This window comes from Bos indicus x Bos taurus, chromosome 9 (assembly GCF_003369695.1).
Source record: "Bos indicus x Bos taurus breed Angus x Brahman F1 hybrid chromosome 9, Bos_hybrid_MaternalHap_v2.0, whole genome shotgun sequence".
In the NCBI taxonomy this organism is placed as follows: domain Eukaryota; kingdom Metazoa; phylum Chordata; class Mammalia; order Artiodactyla; family Bovidae; genus Bos; species Bos indicus x Bos taurus.
In genome coordinates, this window is record NC_040084.1 from 85,643,739 (window position 1) to 85,671,114 (window position 27,376).

The window sequence follows — 27,376 nt, forward strand, 5'->3', positions numbered from 1 at the left end:
ATCAGGCTGGGCAATGCATCTAAGACTCATGGTTCTTCCTCAAGTAATTTATATAGTAGATATGTGACTCTTTAAAAAAAAAAGGAGTAGTAAAAAACGATAATCACACTTTCCTTTGTTTTAATGAGTCAGTGCATACTTTTTCCAGAATGCTATATTCGGCTCAACACCCCCCTCCTTTGTTAATAGTCATATGCAAATGTCATTAATTATAAATTAATATTTATTGTTATTCAACCAGAGTATTCTGGATAATACATCAATTCTGGATAAGATTTATAATAGTTTTCTGTGGTTTCTGGGATTGATTTTGTGAGTGAGAATCTTTTGTTCTATGTATATAACATAGCACTTCAAAGAAGCAAGGCCATAGTCTTAATTGGAGCCTTTGAAAGTAATGGGGAATGAAAAAATATTTTTCATGACCACGTTTAAGCAATAGAGACAGCCAAGTAGGCTTTGGGTAAAGTTTATAAAATACACAAGACTGATGAAGCAATTTGTTTGGTGGATGATACTTCCCAGCTGTGCTTTTTAAGACTTTCCTTGCATAATTTGGAAATATTTAACATAGTCTCTGGTCCCTTATTAACACATTCCTTTTTTTTTTTTTCTTACACTCTCCTAAGTTAAAAGATAAATAGCAGGGAGTATGATTCTACAGACCATTCGCTCTCCATGCTTCCTTTTTTTCTGCTTTTCAGTGTCAGGTAGCTCTCAGAGAATCTCACAGCTCCCCACAGGTGATACTGCTCCCGTGTTAATTCAGAAGTTGTTTCATGGTGAGTTGAAGTCTTTGGATTCTTTGCCTTAAACATTGTGAATTCAGTGTTGGAAGGGCTTCACTGGTAGCTCAGATGGTAAAGAATTTGCCTGCAATGCAAGAGGCCCAGGTTGATACCTGGGTCGGGACGATCTCCTGGAGAAGGGAATGGCTACCCATTCCAGTATTCTTGCCTGGAGAATTCCACGGACAGAAGAGCCTGGTGGGCTACAGTCTGTGGGATCACAAAGAGTCAGACACAACCGAGCCACTAACATGCACACACCAGAACCAGCCCACTCAGAGTCTTTTTCTTCTTGTCTATAATATGTATTACTGAATAGTTCAGAATCCTCATGTTTCAGAATTACGAATGGGTTTACAAATCATCTTGTCTGACCCAACTATGCAAAATGAAATATCGGTCACAGTATCTATCTGGAGGAATAATTCCCAGGCAAAACCTTGGTGTTTACAGAGCATCAACACAGAGGAAAACCTAACTGGCTAGGCTGGTAACCTTGCTTATCAGAGTGGGAGAAGAGATTTCAGAGAAAAGTATTTATAGCTCTGAATCATCATTTTGTTTATTTACCTTCTCTCCACAGCCTGTTTGGGCTGTCTTCACTTGGTTTTAATTTTTCTTTTTAGTTTGCTCTTAGTTCTTTTCTCCATCTCTCTTACCAAATACTCCAAGATGAAGACTTTTAAACAGGTAATGCTTTAGCAAGGATTTGGCTCACTTTTAAGGTAGTTGTGGAAAAAATGTGTTTGCGATTGTCAAGCAGAAAAATGTTTTTGAATTTCAGTATTTCCTTGAAGTTAGTCCCCCCACCCCCGAAGCATTGTGGAATGCCCAGCGTTGGAGTGCCAGAGAGCGTTGCTGACCGTAGGCAAAAAGTAAATGAGCTTATCTATTTTCATAGATCAATTTCAAAAGGCAGTATGGTAAAAAAATAAATTAGACTATTTATAATCTTTTGGATTTAACATCTGCTTAATCTCTCTCTCTTTTTTTTTTTCTGTAGAAAATGTGTTACCTTTAAAAAGTAACAAGTATTTGGGGACTTCCCTGGCAGTCCAATGGTTAAGACTCCATGCTTCCATTGCAGAGGCCATGGGTTCAATCCGGTCAGGGAACTAAGATCCTGCATGCCTTGTAGCATGGCTGAAAAGTTAAAAAAAAAAATTAATAACAATGAAATAAAAAATAAGGTTTGAATGAAGCTGTGTTCCTAGAACATGTGCTATTCTTATGGATAATACAGTTTATTCCAATAAATACATGTAACATTTTATTGTCTGTCCTTAAATGTCTCTGAGTATCTGATTTGGGGAACTCCATTCACATATCTCATGATGGTTTCTTTTACCAACTAATTTTAAAAGCCATCCACTGGTTTAGTTTTTCAATAGATTATATTTTAAAATTTTACCTTCCCTTGGCAATGTGTTCCTTTCCTTATTCTGACAGTCCCAAGTTCCTAGCGGCTCTCAAATTTGTGTAGATATCACAATCACCTGGGGGGGCTTGTTAAACTGCTGATCACTGTGTCTGGCTCTGTAGACCTGGGGGCTGGGGCCTGGAAATTTGCATTTCCAACAAATTAGGTTATGCTATTGCTTTTCTTCTTGAGTCCACACTTTGAGAAGCACTGATCCAAATAAAGTAGTCTAAAAGATGGAGCTAGTATGAACTAAGGTGGTAGTAGAGACAGAGAGAAGTGGATGAACTCGGCATATATTTAGGAAGTAGGGTCCACAGGGCTTGTTCATGGTTAGAAGGGAGTGATGGTGAGGTGGGAAGGAATCAGTCATGTCTCTTGAAGTTGGTAGCTTGAACCAGTGGATGGATGTAATAGAATGTGAGCAGGGTGGGATGGACGGATTGTAGTGAGAAGTCACAAATTCTATTTAAAGTTTAAATAAACTATTTTAAAAATGTCAATCACAGTGCTTGACATAAAGTTGATTTTCAGTAAATAACATTAGTACTGCTGTTATTGCTATTTTTACTTTCAAAATTGAATAGTCCTTATCACTCCACTCTGCCTCCCAGACCTTTTACTCAGCAGCCACACTCCAGGGCTAGGAATTCTTTTTTGCAAGTACTAGAAAACTTAGCATTTTTATAATGTGATCCAACAGACAGGTATGGACAAGGGCATTTTATAGATATAAACCTCATGGTATGAGTGGGTAGGTGGAGGGCAAGAGGAGGGAAAAGGGAGAGAAAGCTCTAATTCATAGAGTTACTACCTGCACATTCACATACAACCTCATAGCTGCTGTATTAAATAGCTGAATTCTCCCACTTTACAAACGAGATAAATAACTTGCCCAATATCTTATAGAAACCTGAGTGAAATTCAAACTCAACTCTGTCCTGAATCCATTATATTTGTGCTGCTGCCAAACTCTACCTTCACTGCCAGGCATCATGTCCTAGGGCTTCCCTGGTGGCCCAGTGGTTAAGAATCTGCCTGCCATTGCAGGAACATGGGTTTGATCTCTGATCCGAGAAGATCCCACACTCTGCAGGGCAACTAAGGCCATATGTCGAAACTGTTGAAGCCGATGCACCTAGAGCCTGTGCTCTGCAACAAGAGAAGCCACTGCAATGAGAAGCCTAAGCACAGCAACGAGAGAGGAGCCCCCACTTGCCCCAAATAGAGAAAGCCTACACGCAGCAGTGGAGACCCAGCACAGCCAATAAATAAAAATAAATACATTTTTTAAAAGTTGCTAGTTGAGGATCCAAATCAAAATCATGGAAAAAAAAAAAAAAGATGTCCTAAATAGGCTGCAGGCAACACCTTGTAATTTCTGGACTACTGACTGGCTTTTAAATCTGTAATCCTGCCATATAGTCAGAACCACTTTTTCACAAAGCAGTCCAGTATGTGCATTTATATGTGTCTGTGTGTATGTATGGACTTCTGTGCTCCATGCATTGTGCAGCTGTATGACTGAGATTTGGGCTTCCCAAGTGGCTCAGTGGTAAAGAATCTGTCTGACAATGCAGGAGACTCAGCTTTGATCCCTGGCTTGGGAAGTTCACCTGGAGAAGGAAATGGCAATGTTCTTGCCTGGAAAATCCCATGGACAGAGATACCTGGCGAGCTACAGTCCATAGGGATGCAAAAGAGTCAGACACGACTTAGCGACTAAACAACGACTGAGGCTAATTTTCCAAGAAATAACACTTATTGGGATAGGTGTGTTTCCAGTATTTACTTTCATTATGCATTCTAATAGTTCATTGCAATAAACATTTATCAGAACACAGAGAACTGATTTCAGTCCATTTTTGGGTCTCTACTAGATGTCTAAAAAATCTTGTTCTAGGTCCCTTTCTGTCCTTGGAATTCACTTACCAGTGTTGTAACAATTCCAGTGAGTTGGATGAGGGAGAGCCTTGATGGAAAGACAAAAGGATTCCTATGTGTTCAGTTCAGTCACTCCGTTGTGTCCAACTCTTTGCGACCCCATGGACTGCAGCACACCAGGCTTCCCTGTCCACCAACAACTCCCGGAACCTGCTCAAACTCATGTCCATCGAGTCAGTGGATACTTTCCATATCACATCTTTAATGGCGAATCTACACTTGCCCACCTTACAGAGCTTTGTGGGAATCAAATACATTACAGCGTAGATGAAAGAATTTTTAAAAGTACTGAAGTCATCTGATTTTGAGTCTGCTCCATTTGTTTACTTGGAGTGATCATTCAAATTCTCCAGAGACTATTTCTTCATCTTCAATATGAGGGATTTGATCCAGGTCATCTTAAAGGCCCTTTTCCACCCTCATGGGGGGTATAATTCTATTATAAAAAGCTCTTTGTGAATGGTACCCTAGGGGACTCTGAAATAATATGATCATGATCATGATGTTGCTGATTATTCTTTATATTTTGTTAAAAAGCCCTTGAAGGAATTATTTTGGAAGAATTGGCCGTGGAGAAAAGGCTCAATTTGGGAGAAGTAATAAGAATCATTTTGAGTAGAAGCTTCATGAAGTTGATCCGTGAAAAAATTCAGCTTCATTTTTCAAATGTCAAAAAAAATTGTGTTCTATAAGAATAAAAATGACTGCTCAGAATTTCATATTTATGTAAAGACAGCAAAATTACAGGTACCAACATTCCTCCTCAAATGTGTTATTTATTTCCCTATCCATTTATTAGGGAGCACCAGGAAAAGGACCTCAAATATCTAGGGTAGCTTGATTCTCTGATTGCCAAAATGATGGCTAAGATTTAATTGTATTGAGATATGTTTCTGCTGTTGCTAAATAATACCTATCTTTAGATGATCCTGAAATGTAATATCACCTCTGAAGAGGTAGGTGGCAATTAGTGTGGCCTTGCTTCATCTAGGATGGGGAAATAGAAATGCAGAAAAGTTCATTGCTTTGCCCTCAGGTCCTCTGATGAGTCAGGAAGAAAGACTCATGCTTGGCACTGGAGACTCATGCTCCCACCATCCTTCTTGTTTGGCTTCATGCTCATTCCCTTGCCATAATGTGTTTATGCAGCCCCAGTAGAAGCAGCACTGTCCTTTGTATTTTCTTGGATTAAGTAGGATGTTGTTGTTGTTTAGTCGCTAAGTCATGTCGGACTCTGTGACCACATGGACTGTAGCCCACCAGGCTCCTCTGTTTATGGAATTTCCCAGGCAAGGATACTGGAGTGGGTAGCCATTTCCTACACCAGGGGATCTTCCCAACCCAGGGATCGAACCCCAGTCTCGGATCCTGCATAGGCAGGTAGATTCTTAACCAGGGAAGCCACCAGGGAAGCCCACTGAGTAAGGTAACACATGGCTCAGATCAGATCAGATGAGTCGCTCAGTCGTGTCCGACTCTTTGCGACCCCATGAGTTGCAGCACGCCAGGCTTCCCTGTCCATCACCAACTCCCGGAGTTCACTCAGACTCACGTCCATCGAGTCAGTGATGCCATCCAGCCATCTCATCCTCTGTCGTCCCCTTCTCCTCCTGCCCCCAATCCCTCCCAGCATCAGAGTCTTTTCCAATGAGTCAACTCTTCGCATGAGGTGCCCAAAGTACTGGAGTTTCAGCTTTAGCATCATTCCTTCCAAAGAAATCCCAGGGCTGATCTCCTTCAGAATGGACTGGTTGGATCTCCTTGCAGTCCAAGGGACTCTCAAGAGTCTTCTCCAATACCACAGTTCAAAAGCATCAATTCTTCGGCGCTCAGCCTTCTTCACAGTCCAACTCTCACATTGAAATTCTTAAATATACATAAAATCAATTCAATGGTTATTTACCTTTTTTCATCATTTACTTATTTTCATGTCTTTATAGAGGTGATGATGATGATAATTTTAAAAAGCCCAGCACTGCTTTAATGAATTTATTTGGATTCGCAGAACTTTAGAACACACACCTGGCACCAGCATCAACCCAGGAAAGCAAGAGGCTTGGTCATACTGACTCTGCGCCCAGCACTCCATTTCAGCACAATGCCTTCTGACTATCAAGGGAGAGCTTTCTCATTCCTTTTCTTTCCTTTCAAAAATATTGTCATTGGGGATTATGCTTATAAATTTAATTACCTTTGGAAAAGTTTTTTTTTTTTTTTTTTCCTCTTCCAATTTTGAACTTTCCTCTAAGGGCTCTTCATTTATTGGATTTTGGTAATTAATGCTCGAGGGAAGGGATTTCAAGGACTTGCTCTTTTGCCTCTTCTTTTATGTGGACCCAGAAGGAAAAAAAAAGCAAAAACACCAGGGAGGTGCCCCAGGGAGGACTCTCTCCGAGGGGCATCTCACTTGGGTTTTTGAAGCACTCCTTTAACAGAGCAGTCCTTTAACAGAGAGGCGGTTCCTTCTGGTTGCTGAACTGCTTCACAAAGTGATCAATCACCCAATCCAGTGTGGATCATCATCTCCCAGGGAAAGTTGAGTGGTTTTTAAGGAAACAATCACAAAAGGAGAAACACCTCTATAGGGCTATTTCCCTCATAAAATAAATCCGTCATGGATTTTGTCCTTAGAAAAACATACACGGGGCCCCAAGTGTGCTGGCTTACTGGTTACAACCATAGCACTTCCTTTTGAAAATCCGCCTCCCCTCTCGCCCACCCCACGCCGGTCCTTACATTAAAGAAACCATTAAAACCATTAAAACCCAAGGCGCATTTCCCCTAAAGCGCTGAAACCCCTAGCGATGCAGGGCATTGCCGGCAATCCGGGAACCAAAATGTCCCCACTCGTAATAAATATCATAAACACGAGCCAAACAATGGCTCGTGCCCAAGCTTTCACACTTGTTTTTCCAAGTCTCGGCTGCCAGAGGCAGAGAGTTGTAATTCCTGAGGTCGCTTGACTTCGGGAGGGGCGAGGTGTGCGTTGTGAGACTCACTGCTTGGGAACTCTTGGGTAGGACTCACTTAAAGATTAACTTTCTCGAGTTTCTGGGACCAAGACTGTGTCGGTGAATGGCGTGATTGGAAACTTGTGCAGGCGGGAGGCTGCAAGCGGCCGCTCTTTCAACAGGCGATTTGTTCTCCTGTCTGTGGCTCATTTCCATGCAAAGAGCCTGACATCAGAGCACCTTTTGTTGCTAAACGCTTTCTTTAGCGTCGAGGGGAGAGAGTCATGTGGAGCTGGAAGAGCTCATTTTGAAGAGAGGGGGCCGGGGAGTTCCCTCCAAGTTCCCGAGGCAGCTCGGTCACCCGGCGGGGCCGTGCCCAGACGTTCTGGAAGCACTGAGTCGCGTGCCCAGTTAGTCGGTCCCGGCCGCAGGAAGAGACGCCTTTGCAGCGGCGTGCATCGCTGCTGGGGCCGCCAGAGTTCCCCGCGGGTAAACTCAGTGGTGCGAACTTTGCCTCCTGCTGCCCCGCCGCCGAGCCGAGCCGGGGCTGGGAAAGTTTCCGGACTTGTCAGTCGCGCGGCCCGCAGCCACCTAGAGCCGAGGAGCGGCCGCCTGCCCCGGGGGGCCCCCGCCGGGTCTGAGCCCCGGGCCGCGGGGGATGCGGCGCGGGGGCGCGGCTCGGTGGTGACGCGGCGGGCGGGGACCGGCTCCCGGGGCCGGGCGCGCGCGGCTGCGGGGCCAGGGTGCCCCGGGGACCCGGCCATGGAGCAAGACGCGGGAGCCGCCGGCGCGGCGCCCGAGCCGGAGCCCGAGCCCGCTTCGGAGCCCGAGGTGGGCGCGGGCATGTCCGAGGCGTTCTCCCGGCTCTGGACCGACGTGATGGGCATCCTGGTGAGTTACCTGGAGGCGCGGGGAGGGCGGGTCGTGGGTCTCCCCGGAGCAGGGCAGCCTCTGGGGGACCTCGCGTTCCTGCGCGCTCGCTGACTCGGCCAGCCCACCCCTTGGGGGTCGTCCTTCTCCGGCTCTAGTTCTTAAGGGGTTAAATTCACAAGGTTTAGGATTTCAAAAACCTAATTAAAAAATAACCAGCCACAGATCAGATCAAAGATAGATGTTTTAAACAATCGGGTGTGGTGTTGCACAGTGTAATCTGGGACACCTGCTGAGAAGTTGGTGTGGAAAAAGACAGAGGAAGAGTCTTTCAAAAGACTGGATGTAAATAAACCGTGTTTGGCTGCTGTGGATTTGGGAAGAGGCTGATTTTACTGATGTTTATTTGTTGTCTGAGCAGGAGAGGAAAACAATTACCTCCTTGCTCAGAACCACAACAAGTTAACTAACATACTCTGCAGTTTTCAATTTGTAGAATTACAGGATATTTGTTATGTGTTTGGGGCTAAAAACAATAGGGCTTATTTTGCTAAATCTGTATTGTCATGTATTTTGAAATGTCCAGTAACTAAACCCGCCCCTGGATTTGGCATAATTTCTGAAAAATAGTTTTTAGGCATGGAAGATGAAGCTTTAACTTGTTCAGGGTTCAGTGCCTTGAGGAATTAGTAGATTTGCTTCGATGGAGCTGTGGAGAGGCAGGTAGACTGGAATAAGATGTGTGGTAGGTCAGGCACCTTACTCCACACATAAAGTAAGCCTGGCATCTTACTCCACATATAAAAAGTCAACTTTAATGTAAAGATTTGGAATTGGCTGTTGTGGAAGCCAATTGGAAGAGGCTCTGTATTTACTTGGAGTTTTTTTTTTTTTTTTAATAGAAGGAGGTGTAGTTTGTTGAAAGAAGCTCTTTGGGAATGATGAAACCATTTTTACCGCAGTGATTCAGCTCTTGGGCTTTGTAGTGAGTGAGCCTGGATTCAGATCCCAGCCCTCCTATTGACTGACTGCATGGCCAAGGTACCCAGCTGCACTGATGTTCTATTTCATCACCTGAAAAGTGAAGCAAAGAAGATCTGCTTCTTGGATTTTCTGAGATTTAGCTAAGTTGATATATAGCTAGTGCTCAGCATACTAGTATTAATAGAAGAGGGCGGCAGAGGTAAGTGAGCAAACTCAGGGAAATAGTGAAGAACACGGAAGCCTGGCATGCTGCAGTCCCTGGGGTCGCAAAGAGTTGGATACACTGAGCAATTGAACAACAATAAGTAATGGCTGTCTATTTTTTTTTCTTGCAAATAATCTTGTGGCTCATCTTTCCAGAGATCCTAAAAGTCCCAGTTATTCCATCTTTAGGTGTCCTTTGGTATTAATGATTATTCCTATGCCGAGAGCCAGGGAAGGTTGGTCAAAGATTTCTACCTGCTCTTCTCACTCTCTGATATTTTATTTTACTTATTTTTTGAAAGCAGATTTGTTCAGGGAAATACACACTCCAGAGACAGAGTGTGGGCCGTCTCACAAGGGCGCTCCAATATTTTAAAAATATATATTGAGAAACACTTCAAGTTATGCTATTTGCATTTTCTGAACATTACCGATGAATACGGGCCGTCAGTGAAATTCCAGAAGACTCAATGAACATATATAAAAGTTGTGGTGATAGACTGTATTTTAAGTTCATCCAGCAGAAGCTTATCTTGCTATTTCTTGCTTAGGTCCCACTCTAAATTTTCAGTCACTGAGAAAATTGGTTTGCATCTCTTAGTAGGGTGTGGGCTGGGGAGGGAAGGCTTGGAGGGGCTCACTTATATTGAAGTGTGCGCTCAGGGTCGTTTGGGGGTGGGGGTGGCATGGAGCACTTTCTGAAGAGTGACTCTCCCTTCCCTGGCAGATTCCAGCACTGTTGGGTCAGTCGTAGCAGAGTGTTCTTTGGCTGAGTTAGAAGACGGGGTGGGGCTCAAAAAGCCCAAACCTGTTATTCAAAAGGCCGATGCAGGAGAAAAGAAAATATGTGCTTCTTACAGAGCTAATATTTAGTTCTATGTGAGGCTGAAAGACGGTTACAGTTGTCCTAAACAGGTAGTGTTCACTCCTGCTTTCCCATCTTTTATAAGATCTTCTTTTCCTGTAAATCTTGGGCATCAAGATTGTTCCTTAGGCAAAAGGCAGACGCAGAGGACACAGCTTACCTCTCCTCTGTACGGGCCTATGAGAAGTCACTAGGGGAAAAGGATCTTTATCCTGTGTTGAGGATGCTATCATCCAAGTGTTTGTAAGAAACTATCTTTGGAAAAATATATCATGACACAAAACTGACGTCAGACTTTGTCTGTTCTTACAGAGATAAAAGACACCATTTTCTTCATTTTGTATTTAAAATACGGGATTTTACAATCATCTCTCAGCCTAGATGGACGAAGTGACTTGGGCATTGAATACCTTGTTAGAGGCAATGTCAAGCTGGACCCCAGGTTTCTGACTTGCACCAGTCAGGAGCATGTTGCCATGATGCTCCATAGTTAACTGTCCCAGATCAACTTAGTAGAAATGTGATTACATCTGGTATTGTAGGCAAAGGTGATTTGGAAGTTTGTGGACCTGTGGTAAAGAATCCGCCTGCCAATGCAGGAGACTCAAGTTCTATCCCTGGGTCCGGAAGATCCCCTGGAGAAGGAAATGGAAACTCATTCGAGTATTATTGCCTGGGAAATACCATGGACAGAGGGGCCTGGCAGGCTACAGTCCTTGGGGTCGCTATAGAGTTGGACACGACTTAGCGACTAAACAATAGCAACAAATTTGGAAGATTCTTTTACCTGATAGCTCAGGTGGTAAAGAATCTGCCTGCAGTGCAGGAGATCCCTGCATCCCTGTGTTCGATTCCTGGGTCGGGAAGATTCCCTGGAGAAGGGATAGGCTACCCACTCCAGTATTCGTGGGCTTCCCTTGTGGCTCAGCTGGTGAAGAATCCACCTGCAATGTGGGAGACCTGGGTTCGATCCCTGGGTTGAGAAGATCTCCTGGAGAAAGGAAAGGCTACTCCCTGCAGTATTCTGGCCTGGAGAATCTCAAAGTCAGACAGGACTGAGGGACTTAAACTTTTTTATTAGAGAACTTTGGAGGGGAGTAAGAGGTAGAAGGGGAATTATACATCCAAGCATCATACTTAGCAGATTTCAGGCACAGTTGCTACTTTTATTTTTTAGATTCTTCTCAGTGTAAAAATATGAACTTCAAAGCCTATTAGGTTTTTTAATTGAATGAGCACAGCTCCCCTTTCCCGAAGGGGCAGTATAACAAGGAACACTCACCATCTGTCTCCCGTTCCCCTCCTCCCCACCCCCCAGCCCGGACCCCCCAGCCCCAAACCCCGACCCCCCCCCCCACCCCGACCCCCGGTAGATTTTGTTGGTTCTGACCCCGGGGAGGGTGCTACCCTAGAGGCATTGATCTCAGTAAATACAGGGTGGTTGTTTGAGTTCATTAGGGCACATTTTGCATTCAAATTAATTCAGTCCTGCACAGTTCAGCACCAACTAGTTGCTTTTAGATAGTTGTTAACAAAACGCTTATTTAGAGAAGTAACAGTATAATTTATGGCATGAAAATGAGAGTACTGGCATGAATAAAATGCTAACAAGTGAATATATAATAGGGAACCCCTACTTACTATGGATTGTGCAGGCCTAGAGGGCATGGTCCGTATTTTACTCAATTTTCTACCTCCAGGGCTTGGGACTTACTGACTGGCTGCTGAGAACATGATTTTGTTGAGTGAAAAAGGAAAAAAGCTTGTACTCTGAAATGCAGGAGCCACTTCAAAATATAGTTCTGTACACTCATGCCCTGGCTTATAATGGGGTGCCTTTATGAAGAATAAATTTTCTTTATGCTGAATCTACCACTTGGACAGTTCCAGTGTGCAAACTCAAATCCTGGCACTTCCACTGAAAGCGTATCGGCAAATTGGAAAATATTTGTAAACCCTGAGCAATTAAACCGTGGTCTTCTAGTCAGATACTCTGTTCTGTTCTCTAACTCGGCAACGTATGGTCTGCTTGGGTTTGCAAAACCTGACACCTTTCAGGATGACATTCTTAGACTTCTGTTGAGATGTACAGAACCAGTTAGAATCCTCCGGGGGTTTACTTTTATTTTTACTCCCTTCTTGTTATTCAGTTGCTCAGTAATGTCCGACGCTTTGAGACCCCACGGACTGCCGCACGCCAGGTTTCCGTGTCCTTCACTACCTCCCGGGGTTGCTCAGACTCAGGACCCTTGCGTTGACGACTCCATCTAACCATCTCATCCTCTGTCCCCCTGGTTACAGACAAAACATTCCATTTTCTTTTTTGGGGTGGGGGAGCCTAGATTTTTTTTTTTTTTTTAAGAGTAGGAATTGTTGAGGTTATTAGAAGAGGTGGATCATATTTTCAGCCCCAAGTATCCATTTGGTAAATTGTGATGGTTCATAAAGTTTTCCTCCAGTTGGAAGAAGCAGGCATTCAAGACTCCTTTGCTGGGAAGGGAGAGGAAGGGAGTTAGTAAGTAACTATTGTTTGCTAGATCCTGCAAGATGCACCTCCCCCAGACCTTACATTTCCCTGCTGTGTTGCTACAATTTACACCCATTTCCTAGCAATGCTTAGAAAATATCCATTGTGTAGACAAACTCTACACAGATGACCTTCCCCTCTTCTAGTTCCTATGCAGGCTACAGAAAAGTGTAGTAGGTTTATTTAAGTTAATAAACATAATAAATAAACTCTTTAGGTTGTCTGCTAGGTTTATTGTATCTTGCTGATTACTAAAGTCCTCTTTCTTTAAAAGATTCTCCTTCACTCTGTATTTAAGTGTGGGGGAGGGAAGAGGCCTGTGAGATCCCTAGGGGGCTTTTAAAATGCAAACTCCTTTGTACTGAACAGTGTGTAATTTACATATTGTTGGGTGGTGTCTTACCCTAAGCCCTTTAGCTAATGACTTAATTTTAGGTCTTGGAATCTGAGCGTCAGCCCTAGTGTCAAGTATTCTGACTTCATCTTGATTTTATGTTCCTGTTAGGCAGCGGAAAGCCTATGGCTTTTTCATAAGTAGAGAAATTGCAGGGTGATGTATCAGGAGGCACTGACTAAAGAGACCCTGGACAGGAGCCCTCAACTCCTTCATTTAGATAGGAATGGGAGGGCTTCGGGCAGCAGAGTAGGGGCCAGAGCTCAGACCTCTCAATTTTCAATTATCTGCCAAAGACAGAGTTAAGCCTTATAATTCTGGCTGGGGCCCTTGATTTGCTATCAGAAAAGACCCCTGGGGCCTTCCCTAGTGGTCCAGTGGCTAAGACTCTGGACTCCCAATGCAGGGGACCCAGGTTCCATCCCTGGATCCCTATTCAGAAAACTAGATTCCCACATGTCACAACTGAGAGTTTGGGTGTAGCAACTAAGACCCAGCAGAGCCAAATAAACAAATAAAATGATCATTTTTTTAAAAAAAGAGGCCCTGGCACTAAAGTCACAGTGCATATTCCTAGTCTTCCAGCATCTTGCTTTCATGCTTTCTTTGCCGCTCTCTACCTTGAAACATTTTCCCCCTTCCACCTGGCTTGTTCTGCATCCTTTTCACCATCCTTGACTCCAGCTTCTGACCAGAGACTGTCACTGTGTTGGGAGAGGGACTGAATCCCAATGGTGGGCAGGGCCCTTCCTGTACTTACTTGGTCTTCTCATTGCGACCATTGAGCAGTGTTGTCCCCATTTTGCAGTGGAGTTAAATGTGCACATCCTGAATCACACAGATAGTGAACAGGGGAGCTGGGATTTGAATCCCCTGTTACTTCCTGGAAATTAACTCACAGTTGCAGTTTTATAGTTCATTCTTTCACATCTCTACTGGGACACTTATTGAGTATTGGAAGAAAACCGATGACAAAACTAGACAGCCTCTTCAAAAGCAGATACAGCACTTTGGCAACAAAGGTCCATATAGTCAAAGGTATGGTTTTTCCAGCAGTCGTGTATGGATGTGAGAGTTGTACCGTAACAAAAGCTGCTGCTACTGCTAAGTCGCTTCAGTCGTGTCCGACTCTGTGTGACCCACTAGACGGCAGCCCACCAGGCTCCCCCGTCCCTGGGATTCTCCAGGCAAGAACACTGGAGTGGATTGCCATTTCCTTCTCCAATGCATGAGAGTGAAAAATGAAAGTGAAGTCGCTCAGTCGTGTCCGACTCTTAGCGACCCCATGGACTGTGTAGCCCACCAGGCTCCTCCATCCATGGGATTTTCAGGCAAGAGTACTGGAGTGGGGTGCCATTGCTTTCTCCGAACAAAGGCTGAGTGCCAAAGAATTGATGCTTTCGAACTGTGGTGTTGGAGAAGACTCTTGAGAGTCCCTTGGATTGCAAGGAGATCAAACCTGTCAATCCTAAAGGAAATCAGTCCTGAATATTCATTAGAAGGACTGATGCTGAAGCTGAAGCTCCAATCCTTTGGCCACCTGATGCAAAGAGCCAACTATTTAGAAAAGACCCTGATTCTGGGAAAGATTAAAGGCAGGAGGAGAAGGGGACGACAGAGGATGAGATGGTTGGATGGCATCACCAACTCGATGGACATGAGTCTGAGCAAGCTCTGGGAGTTGGTGATGGACAGGGAAGCCTGGCAATGCTGCAGTCCATGGGGTCTCAAAGAGTTGGACATGACTTAGTGACTGAACAACAGCAAATGGACTGTCAATCTTTCTGCTTACGTTTTTAAGCTAAGTACTAACTGCACATACCCTTGGCTTCCAGAAGGACAAACAGCATCCACCGCTCCTTCCTTAAATACCTAGTTGTGTGGTGCAGTGTGTAGAGTGCTCCAAGGAGGCTGGAGTACAGAGTCGGGGGTGGGGGGTGGTCAGCCATGGTGCTGGTGCAGGCAGGTCAGTCCCAGAGATGCCTTCCACCTTGGGTCCTGGCAGTGAGTAGGTTTCCCTTGAGAGGTGTTCCCCAGTGAGGGCTAAGGAGGAAAGAAGGGAGGAAGGGCCTTCTGGAGAGAGCTGAGGGGAAAAGAGACGGGAGAGCACAGCACACTGAGGTGGGTACTGGGTAGTGAGAGCTGAGGTAGCTGGCATCATTCTGTAGACTCCAATGAGAAGCCATTGCAGAATTTTAAACTGACATGTGACATGATCACTTTCTAGAAATGTGACTTCTGTGGGTGATGAGTTGGTGATGAATTTGGAAGAAGACTAGTGGTCTAGGCAAGAGAAGATGAGAGGTTAAACGTTTGTGAAATGTACGAGTTTATCTATCATCTGGCTTCTATTCATCTCAATATTTTCCTCTGTAAGTAGTCAAGGATTGCTCCTGGTAACTTACTTTTGATAAATTCTTTTCCGCTCAAGAGTAGGCTGGGTTAATGCGAGAGATTTTTAGAGATGTTGTAGTGCTGTAACTTTTTCATTCTAAAGAAAAATTGTCTATCTTGACACATCTACGTGTACACATATCTGCTTACCTGTCTTTGCTTGGGAGTGAATGATTTGTTTCCTTAAAAAGGAGATTTATTATTTATAACTACACACACAATGCTATAACCGAAGGATCTTTAATTCCATCTTTTAAAAGCTAATTCTAAAGGACAGTGAAAGAGAGGGAAATGCTCAGTGTGGCATGTCACGTGTATATGCTCAGTCCTGTCTGACTCTTTGCGGCCCCATGGACTTGTAGCCCGCCAGGCTCCTCTGTCCATGGGATTTTTCAGGTAAGAACTGGTTGTCATTTCCTTCTCCAGGAGATCTTCCCTACCCAGAGCTTGAACCTGAGTCTCTTGCATTGGCAAGTGGATTCTTTACCACTGAAACACTTGGGTCGAAGAATACTTGATGCTTCAGACTTAACCATCATAATCCCGCTATTATATGATGAATTTATCCATAGTTTACACACATTCTTTTTTAGGGTAGGAATAAAGTTGATTTCAAAATAATGAATTTAGATGTGTAGAGGCTAAAGCTCTAAGAATTGACTGTACCTTTTAATACCAGTGTAAGACTATAAGCAGTAAACCTTCAGACTAATTTTGAGATAAAATGTATTTTTATGATGACTTGGAATTGTTTCTCAAATAAACGTATACTAATTTGCTAATTAACTTAATTTGGTCAGGACACCTGGAATGTGTGGGTCTGCCGGTCGTTAGCTTTGCTCCTAGCCAGCTGCCTAGTGTCCCCCCTTTTGTTTCATAAGATGTTTCACTGGATAGCATTAATTCTTTATGAGTTGAGATGCTTCCTGGAGATAACTTAGCTTGTATTTTTTCTTGCTTGTCAAGTCCTGTAATAGAGAATCCGGCACGGAGGCTGGAGACTCAGGCATTGGAGTATCTTAGAGACAGAACCTCTCTGCAACCCGTATTCTTTCTTTTCTGAAGGGACTTCCTCTTGTTTTTCAACTTTCTAAGCTGATTGGTGAAAACACGGATACGTTTGCGTTTATAATGATTGCTCTATAGAGTTTAGTTCTGTGTGTCCATAGAGATACTTGGCAGCTCTCCTTGGTGTCTTTGATGCAGATTTGGTTCTTGGTTGGTTCTGTTGCTTCATCCACTGCTTGTTTGGTTTTACAGCAAGCAGTGAATGAGGAAGGTCCAGTGTGTCCACACATCACTCTGCGCCTGTTATGGCTTCATTTTCTGTCCTGGTTTGAAGATTTGAAAGTGGAATTAAAAGTGAAAGAAAAATAATGCCTATAATTGTAATCTTAACTAAAAGTATTATTGAAGGGCAGAAGAAAAACTTTTTTTTTTTAGTTTAGTGTGTATCCTTAATCTTGGTTACTTTCAAAATGTATCCTAATTTTGTGGACTTGATGACTTTTGCCTAAGACTTCTTATCAACCAACACATTTTTTTCACACTCGAGGTAAAAAATGTTTTTATGCTTTTTTGGGCACTCTTAAAAATTGAGTGTTTCAATATTATTTGTTATTAAGAAGAAAGGTATATTCTAGTTTAAGAATAAGTATCTTTGCTATAGGCTTACATTCATTTTCAGAGGGTTTAAAGGACTCTTTATAACTTTAAAGGATTTAAAGTTATCGTTATAAGATAACTGCTTCTTGGCCTTTTGGCTAAAATGGAGTCTTGTAGTATGAGGGCTTCCAGGTGGCACCGTGGTACAGAATCTCCTGCTAATGCAGGCAATGCAGGAGACACAGTTTCAATTCCTGGATCAGAAAGATCCACTTCCTGGAGTAGGAAATGGCAGCCCACTCCAGTATTTTTGCCTGAAGAATTTCACGGATAGAGGAGCCTTGTGGGCTACAGTCCACGTGGTCGCAAAGAGTTGGACATGACTGAGCACAGACATGAGATAAAACGTTAACAATTTTACAAGTGTCCTTGTTTGAAAATATGCAGGGTTAAAAATTTTTTTTTAAACAAAACAGTAGTGAGATACCCCTGCACACCTATAACAATTGCCAGAGTCTGGAACACTGACCACATCAAATGCTGAAGAAGATGAGGAACAACTGAAACTCTTGTTCACTGCTGGTGAGAATGAAAAATGGTACAGCCACTTTGGAAGACCATTTGGTGGTTTCTTACAAAACTAAGTCTTATTCTCACCATCCAGTCCAGCAATTGCACTCCTTGGTGTTTGCCCAAAGAAAGTGAAAACTTAGGTCCTCCACACAAAAAACTGCATACATCTATTTATAGCAACTTTATTCATAATTGCCCAAACCTGGAACCAACCAAAATGTCTTTCAGTAGGTGAATGGACAAGTAAAGCTTGGTGGAAATTATCTAGGGATAAAAACAAATGAGCTATCAAGCCATTAACAGATGTGGAAGAACCCTAAATGCTTATGACTAAGTGAAAGAAACCAATCCGAGAAGATTTTTGATTCTGACTATATGACAGTTTGGAAAAGGCAAGACTATGGAGACATTGAAAAGATCAGTGGTTGCCAGGGTTGGGGGAAGGGATGGATGAAGAGGTGGAGCATGGAGAATTTTTATAATGATGTTCAACAGCAAGAGTGAATCATGTTGCATGCTTTGGATTTGGGGTGATTATGATGTGACAACGTAGGTTGTAACAAATGTACTCACCACTCTAATGTGTCTGATGGATTTATTTCAATACCCCAAGCAATTCTCAGATTTTCAGTGGACACTGAGTTTCCCACAAATTTAATTCAAATCTGACATTTTTCTGCTAGTGTTAGGTCTTACTATCTACTAGCTCAGTCCCAAAGACTGCCCCTATTACAGTTGCCAATCGCAAGTCCAGATTGTTATGTGTGGTTTCGATTGGCTGGCTACTGGGTTCCATTAGTTTGCTAGAGCAGCACTCAGAACTTGGGAAACCCAATTTACTTGCTAAATCAACCAGTTTTTACTTACTGGATTATGGGATTATAAAGAGATATAACTTAGGAACAGCCAGTTGGAAGAACCTTGCTTAGGGTTAGTATGTGGGGAGAGGGTAGAGCTTCTGAAACCGTTGACCTCAGGCTGGGACTTGACCCGTGTACCAGGACTCGGACCCACAAGGCCAGGACTTGAACACAGCCAAAACCCAGTTTGGGACTCTAACCCACGCGGCTGGGACTCAAACCCAGTCAAAACCCTGCTTGGGACTTGACCCAATAATCTTTTAATTAGAATTACTCACATGTTCTTTGTGTCTTTGCACAGAAGGAATTCAGTGAGAAACAAAGTGATTGGTAAGAAGTGGATTTATTCAGAGAGAAACATAGTCCACAGAGTGTGGGCCATTGCAGAGGGTGAGTGGGCCCCAAATTGTGGCATGGTTAATTTTTATGGGCTGGGTAAATGAGTGGATGGAGAAGGAAATGGCATCCCACTCCAGTGTTATTGCCTGGAGAATCCCAGGGATGGGGGAGCCTGGTGGGTTGCTGTCTATGGTGTCGCACAGAGTCGGACATGATTGAAGCGACTTAGCAAGCAAATGAGTGGAAGGATTATTCCAACCTTTTTTGGGGAAAGCACGGAGATTTCCAGAAATTGAGCCACTGCCCACTTTTTGGCTTTGCTGATCGGCCTTGGAACTGTCCTGGCAATTGCTGATGTGTTACAGTGAGCGTATACTGAGGACCAAGGTCTAGCTGAAGTTGACTTGTCTGCCATCTTGGACCCTTTTGATTCTAATCAGTTGATGTTGTGTCCTCCGGCTGTGTCATTCTTTCAAAGATTGTGCCCTGCTCCCTTCTCTCCTGTTTCACTTCCATGTTCTTTCGGGCACCTCGGGCACCTCTCTCCTTGAATTTCCATGTAGTCACCAGTCCAGCAGCTCTCTGAACTCTGTCCTTTTAGGTTTTTATGGAGGCTTCATTATATAGGCAGGATTGGCCTTTGGTTACTGCACTCAATCTCTAGCCCCGCTTCCCTTCCAGGATACCGAGAATGAGATAAGACTGCAAGTTCCTAATTTCTAATCACTTGGTCTTCTTGGTGGCCAGCTCCATTCCGAGACTCTCTAGGAGCCCCAGCCTAAGTCACCTCATTAACAAAAATTCAGATGCCTCTGAAGGGACCCCTAATGAATGACACAAGATGCTCCTATCATTCCAAATTCAAGAGTTAGGAGCCCTGTGCCAGGACTGGGAAGAAGACCAACTATCTATTTCTTTTAAGTCACAACGTAATTGTAGGGGCTCCTGATAATGAGGGAGGCTATGCATGTTTGGGGGCAGGAGACATATTGAAAATCTATGTTTCCTTGAATTTTGCTGTGAGTTTGAAGCTACTAAACGATGAAGTCATAGTACAATATAATTAGATTTTTTTGTTTGTTTTATCAAGAGAAGAGGAACAGGATAAGCACATTTAGAAACAAGAAAAAATTGTTTGAACACCTCTTAGAAAACTGAAAGTTTGTTTTGTAGGGGAATAAAGAGCAAAGGAAGCAGTTCAGAGTGGCTTTAGAGCTTGGCTTCAGCATTTCGTGACCTAAGCAAGCTCCTTAACTGTTCTGTGCCTAGGTTTCCTCATCAGTAAAATGAGGACGATAGCCACTTACATCATTGGGTCTGGTCAGATTAATTCAGTCCCTAGAACTGTGCATGGCATATGGGAAGCAGATCATAAATGTTATTTATTATTAGCTGTTAATAGGTAAATGTTTAGTTGGAGTGTGAATTTCTCTTCACGCTCATCTTTAAGTGGAGGGGTGGTCTGATACCACATGTTCAATTTAGGATTGATATTAACTATTGATTTAATTTGTTTTAATTTAACTTTTTTTTTTGATGATTTAATGTTTTTAATGTTTGCCAAATGTCCTTTTTAGAATACAAAATGTAAAAACAAATGCATAAATTATTTCAAAGTATTAAACTTCATGTTTCACTTTAGGAAACTGGTGTTAAAAATGTTACGTGTACTTAAGAGAGAGAATGTATGGGACTTGTGAATAAGAAGGGTTTTCTGGAGGCAGGAAGGTATTTGTAATGAAAACATATTTTCAGCTTAAATGGTTGTACAGATTGCTATTTTCCAGTTCTCCTTGTGACTAAGTGGCACAATAGCATGAGATCTTTTTGATAGTTGACTTCTTAGAAATGTGTAAAATATGAAAAATATCCACTTAACTAATGATTTTATTTTTTGAGTTCTGGACCCATGTAACTGTACTAAATCTACTTTTAGTATCTTGAAATGTTTTTGTGAAATATTTCCCCAGGGTTTTGTTGATTTAACCACTGTTTTTGCCCAGGTTGCTAAGCATTCATTCTGTGTTTTTACGTCTTGGTTTTCCATCTCCAATCAAGAATTTATAAAAGCGTCATATGATAGTGTCTCCACCAGAGCCCAGAGCAACCTGCAGACACATTATCAGTGTGAACTTGATAGAAAATGAGATTCTTTGTGCTTCAAGGAAGACTGTTATTATTATTAATCATTATTAGATAATATGCCACTTAGGTACATTTTAATTTAGGGAATGACTTCATTATGCATTTATAGAAAACGTGAAACTTTGAGAAAGTCTATGAAGATGAACAATTTTATGTTGGAAAGATAAGACATCATTTTTAAAGCAGATTTTATCATGAAATACAATTTTACTGAGAACTTTCCACAAAAAATGGAGCCTTAGGACACAGTCTGCTGGGGAAAGGTCGTTACTGCTTCTGCAGCATTTTGCTTCTACTTACGTAACATGTGGTATCCAGGTGATGACTTAATGAAAGCCTCTCATAACACTGGTGCATGGTAGTGATTTGCCCTGATTAAGATATTATGAAATGGAGGCTATGCAATGAGCAATAAAGTAAATAGGTGTCAAAAGATACATGAAAGATACAATGAAATCTATGTGATGTTACTTTAGCACTAGCAGAGAATTATGTACTATTTCAACACACCAGAATGTCCGCTGGTAACCCCCTCATTCTGTGTCAAAGAACTCCTCAGCTTGTCAGGTCACTGAAAGACTGCACATCCCAGTGTCTTTAGAAAACAGGATCTCTTCCAGGTAGAAGAGCTTCCATAGGAACCTGAGGAGAGTCAAGTAGAATGAATATACTCCTTAAGCATCAGGAGATTTTTCAGCAAGTCACATCCCTTACTCTAAGTACTGCTCATGGAGATTAGGTGATAATACTTACATAGGCATGTAACTCCTTACGTTTCATAGTGTGTCCTTACATGCATCGACTGGTTTAATGCCCTTATAGCTACTAGAAACCCAGTTTGTTGGCAACCACAATTTGCTAGTCTGGTGAGTAATCCAGGGTTCCTGGTTTTCTTTTCAAACACACTGACATTTCACTGCCCAAACTTCAATACCCATAATTCAGCAATTTCTGATTGTGGCTTCTGCACATTCTAGGCCTCTAAGTTCATCTATTTGATCTGTGAAACAAAGGTGAAACACTGAAGTTATATCTTTGCAAATATTTTCAAATGCTTCTCTGAAGTCAACCTGACTGAGCTGGTTGTGGACTCCGCTATTCTTTGATCTGAGTTTGGAGGGAAAGCCAGAAGGTGATGCCCGGTCAGCGTTTGCCCATTTTCCATCCAGGTTGCCTGGTCCCTGAGGTCATGAATGCTATATTGTGGGTCAGTGTGGCAAACACTCAAGACTGCAGGCTCATCTTTTCTGAGGAGGCAGAAAGAAGCACAGACATCTGGTGGCTCATTGTTACCAGCTTGCCACGAATTCTAGAAAAGCCAAAGTTTAGTTCTCATGACTTCCAGTTTGTTCTTCTACTGTGGAAAACAGGAAGATCCACTTTCACAGACTCCTGTTGTCAGCCAAAAAGTTTTTCAAGCTGCAAAACTTTTTCAAGCTGCAGTTTGGTTTTATGATACTAGATTTGTCTGTATATATTTTTTAAAATCAAGATTTTTAAAAAGACACACACACTGTTCATTTGTATACCTGTTGACTTACTTGCAGACAAGTTTCAGGGCATTCTGTTTCAAGTTCTCACATACAAAGAAGAAAATCCTGGGTGAGAGTTGCTCGAGGGCGCTGGTTGTAGATGGTTCCCCAGAGGATCAGCCAGATACCAAGTGAACAAGCCAAAGCAAGATTGGTTTAAATCCTGAATTTGCTAGTTAGGTCAAGATAAGTCAGTCCTGAATTATGCAATGTGGTTGGCAGCAGGTGCTGATAAGGTTCCAAATGTTGTTTTGGTAGAAAAATGACTTAGCAAAATGAATGAGGGCTGGGGTCAGTGGCAGGCTACCTTCTGGTGTCCCCTGAAGATCTGAATCAAAACAAGTTTTCTTAGTGCAGAGAAAAGCATGCTGGTGCTGCAGCAGTGTCTTGGAGGTGATTAATAGTCACCACTGTACAACTGGGGTTATAGCCAACACTGAAATATCTTTTAAAACTAAAAGTGATCACCTTTTTTTCTTGTATTTTTAAGGCACTACTTCTGAGACCATTAGCAGTCAATTAATTGGTTCTTTGGCTTCTGGTTTTCTAATGCTTTGTGTATCTGCTGTCCTATTACCCTGCTGTAAACTATTATTTTAAAAATAAAAGCCTATGTTCTTTGTGGCAAAGTAGAGAGAGCATGCAGATAGAATCAAAATTTTTTTTTCCTGCAAACCAAAGGAGCTTAGAAATTCAGTTGTCAGCAGATTCTTTGGAGGACTTCCTTTATTGATTCCTACACAGCTCTACATTCCTCGCTTCCTTGAAGCTTCAGAACTCACTGGATAGAACAAAGAACATTTTACAGTTTGTTACCCAGTCAACCATTGTAATTTTTTTTCTCCCTCAAGGAATTTGGAGGTTATATTTTTGTGATGTAGTTGGAACATTCTTTCAAACCTGACTGCTGTAAAGACTTGTTTTTAATGCCATTTTAACAAAGCTGCTATGGAGCAAAAAGATACTAGTAATAAGAGCAATAATGTTGTTGGCAGCTGATGTAGATTGACTGATTGATCATGTACTACATGCCAAACACTCTGCTAAGCTCTTTTCATGCATTATCTCATTCTGTTGTCCCTATAGTCCTGTGAGGTGGTGGTGTGGGTTGAATTGTATCCCCCCAGAGAAGATGTGTTAAAGTCTGGACCCTCATTCTTAATCTCAGAATGCAGCCTTATTTGAAATAGGGTCTTTGCAGGTTTAATCAGGGGTTAAGATGAGGTTGTTAAGAGTGGGCTCTAATCCAAAGTGGGGAAATTTGGACACAGTCAAAGGCATCCACAGAGGGAAGATGCTGTGAAGACCCATGTAGACAGAGAGAAGTTCATGAAAATAGAGGATGACAGTGATGTGTCTATTAAGCCACGGAATGTCAAAGATTGCTGACAAAACACTGCAAGCTAGGAAGAGGCAAAGAAGGATTCCCCTACAGGTTTCAGAGGGAACATGTGAAACCTTGATTTGGGACTTCCCGATTCTAGAACTGAGATAGTGTTTCTAAGTCACCCAGTTTGGGGTACTTTGGAATGCAGCAGCCCTAGGAAGCTGATCCAGGTGGGTGTGCTGGGTGTGTAGGGGAGCAGCTGCTGGGAAGAGGAGGCAGGTATAAAGAAAGCAAAACTTCTTCTAGTTTTAATACTTTGCAAGGACCAACACCTTGACCGGGAGGAGAAGGAAAGTTGACAAGGTAGAGAAGCAGTGAGCTTCAGTAAGAAACTGACGTGGGCAGCACAGACACCTGTGCAACAAACGCTGATTGGGTTTGGGTGGACTCCACCAGGGATGAGGAAGACAGGTTCCTCTGTCCCTCTTCCAAGTGCTAGGGAGTGAAAACAGGGCCAGAGTCGAAGGAGGTGTTTGCTTGGTGAAGGTCCAGCATTTCCCATCTGATGAGCCGAGGAATGAAATGGATGGGAAATTGCCTTGTACCCCAAGTTCCCATGAAATAAACCCTCAGGCCAGTTCCTTCAACTTTTCCCTCTTCTCACCATTATTATTACTCTCTCTCTCTGTATATCTAGTCAGGAAGAGACTATATATAATGCCTCCCCTCTTTGCTCTGCAGTGGTAGAATTGAATGACTCCTCCAAAGAGGACAACACTTCCTTGTCCCTGCCCCCATCTCAACCATTACCCCGAAGAGAAGTTGGACAACACTTCCTTGTCCCTGCCCCCATCTCAACCATTACCCCGAAGAGAAGTTGGGAGAGGGTGCAGAGACAAGACAGACTGTCATTCTAGGTGGGGGCCAGTGAGCTCGGGGTGGGGAGAAGGGTCAGAGAATCTGGCAAAGGGTTTTGGGGGGGATTGCGTCTACGTGGCCCCAGGAATGTTAGTGGTGATATTTGTAAATATCAGGTCATGTTTCACCCTTTGGGCTCACCCATTGTGTTTTCTGCCCTCTGTCCTTCAGAGGGAGATGAATGATGGTGTCCCACAGGGACTGTGTTGGGAGAGGAGTGACAGAGGCTTCTGGCAGGAGGAGAAGGGGAAGACAGGGGATGAGATGGCTGGATGGCATCACCAACTCAATGGGCACAAGTCTGAATAAACTCCGGGAGTTGGTGATGGACAGGGAGGCCTGGTGTGCTGCAGTCCATGGGGTGGCAAAGAGCTGGACACGACTGAGCAACTAAACTGAACTTAACCGATGGAGGTTTCTGGATGAAAATGTTACCTCCACTTGAAGCTTCTCCTTACACCACTCTGCTCTCCTGGTCTCTGAGCCAATGTCAACTGCTCTAGTATCTTAACTATGACGCCCAATTTGAGGAGTCAGAAACCATTCCTTATGGAATTGCTGAGGGTCAGGAATGGAAGTATGGAGAAAATGGAAACAATATATAGTGTGTTTTATTTTAATCTCCGTGACTTTTTTGCTGAACATTTTAGTTAAAATCTTATGGGATTTTCATCCTAAAAGGTTTAGACTCTGGGATAAATTAGTTTTAATTCCCACCAATTGTTCAGAATAAATGCTTTGAGAGAACTGTTCTTTGTAAAGTACAATAAAAATGGATAGCTAGAAAAATTAAATTTCCTACATCATCTGTAGCCCATCCTGTTAGTGATGGACTGCTCCCCATAGTACATGATCATAGATTACATTTCCAACACTAGTTCAATGATTCAAGCCAAAACCTTCATCACTTCCCTTTGGAGACTATTACACAGCCCAGTAGACATCCTATTAAGAAACTTCTGATTTGCAGAGGAAAAGGGAAATTTTAAAGCTGATACTGAGAAGGAAGATGATTCACGGTCCCGAAGGAAGAGGGCTCCAGAAATTTTCAGAGATGGCCCCCAGCTGCCACTTCTTCTGAAAACAGACTCACCCCAGGGCTGGGGGAAGTCAGTGGAGTAAGCGCTTGGAACAAAGTGCAGTCCCTTCAAAAACTGACAGAAGAATCAGTAATTTAAAATCAAGCTCAGCAATGGGTAGAAAAGGGTTTAAGAAACCTCATTAATGTGATATGATGTTAAAAATGCAAAAGTTGGCTGTCCTGAGCATGCTTAGAGTTTGTGATTCACTATCTAAGAAGAATATAAAACCAGAAATTGCTGTAGTTGGGGCAGGAAGAGACTCAAGGCCGAAAGGAAGGTTCTCTTGGTGCAAGGTCGAGGTGAGAGTCCCTTCTGGCTGGTGGCTCTATCTGTGCTTGAAAGGCTTGCTGACAAAGTGATTGGGTGAGTATTGTTTCCAAGAGTTTTGACAGCAACAAACACTGCAAAATAGTAACAGTGAAATGTGAAGGGAACACAATTTCAATACAGGGGTCGCCCCAACCCTCCATTCCCCACCCCACACACTATCACCCACCTTCCCATCCAAAAGTAGAGTGTTTCTGGCAGTTTTCATAAGCTGACCTCCTGCGTTGAGAGCGAAGAGTCTTAGCCACTGGACCACCATGGAACTCCAAAACTTTTTAAACGTAGGGCCCCGATCGGTCTTCTCAGTTTTCTTGAAATTTCCAAATCCTAAATTTCTCATCTGATCAATTAGAAAAGGCCTTCAGTGTTCCCTCTCCCGCTTCCCGTGTGATGACCTTGTGTTGACTTCTAAGATTAGACGTATTTTCACACTGACCTCATTGCTTCTCTCAGGAAGCACAGTGACGAAAAGCTGCAAGCTCACTATTGTAAGATGTCATTTGGCTGGAGTCCCCTGTGCTCAGCTGACCCACGTGGGCAGACAGGACTGTTCTCAGCTTCTTGAGAAACCAGACCCCCACATCAGACCCTGTGGTGGTGGGAGAATTCACGCCTGGAAGAGGCAGATTCCACCATCCAAATGATTGTTGATGGCAAGGGGAAGAGCTTTTTTCCCAGGCTGCTATCTCTAGTTGGTATAAACCATAGCATAAATGCAGTCTCTGGTACTCAAAAGTCTGATTCCAAATAATATTTACATGAAACTTCATGTATAAGAGCCTTAGTGGGGAAATAATTGCCAAACTTAATTAAATGTCTCAAAAAAAAAACCCAAAACCCTCAAATACCTCTGTGTTACTGTTCATAAAAATAAAGACTTTACAGATAGTGGCATCCCTGGGCTTTGTTTAGACAATTAATTCTCTAATTTTGGTGCTTGTAATACTAGCTAGGCTCCAATCATTGGTGATGGACAGGGAAGCCTGGTGTGCTGCAGCCCATGGGGTCTCAAAGAGTTGGACACGACTGAGCGACTGAACTGAACTGAACCTGAATACTGGCTAAGATTGTTACTGAGCATCTGCTGTGTGACAGGCACTATGCTAAATGCCATCGGGGGTTATTGCTTTTCATCTTGTCACACTCCTGTTGAGATGAGATGAGATGCAGGTGCTGGCATTATCACCCCATTTTACAGATGAGGTCGAGTGAGGTTAGGTATCATGTAAGGGTCAGGGGCTTCCCAAGTGGTGTAAGTTGGTAAAGAACCCATCTGCCAATACAGGAGACATAAGAAACGCGGGTTCGGTCCCTGCGTTGGGAAGAT

General features: G+C 43.0%; 1 protein-coding gene across 3 annotated transcripts in view; it reads left to right on the forward strand.

Moving 5' to 3' along the window:
- SASH1 (SAM and SH3 domain containing 1) overlaps positions 1-27,376 on the forward strand; it is a 259,539-nt gene that overhangs the window by 62,329 nt on the left and 169,834 nt on the right. The window contains exon 1 of one of the 3 annotated variants that reach the window (XM_027551789.1): positions 7,203-7,994. The exons of 1 other annotated variant lie outside the window; for it this stretch is intronic. In XM_027551789.1, coding sequence (XP_027407590.1) covers positions 7,866-7,994 — 129 coding nt within the window. In that variant the 5' untranslated portion in view covers positions 7,203-7,865. Of the gene's footprint in view, positions 1-7,202; positions 7,995-27,376 lie in introns of those variants that run through there. One more of the 3 variants, XM_027551787.1, reaches the window with a different exon arrangement.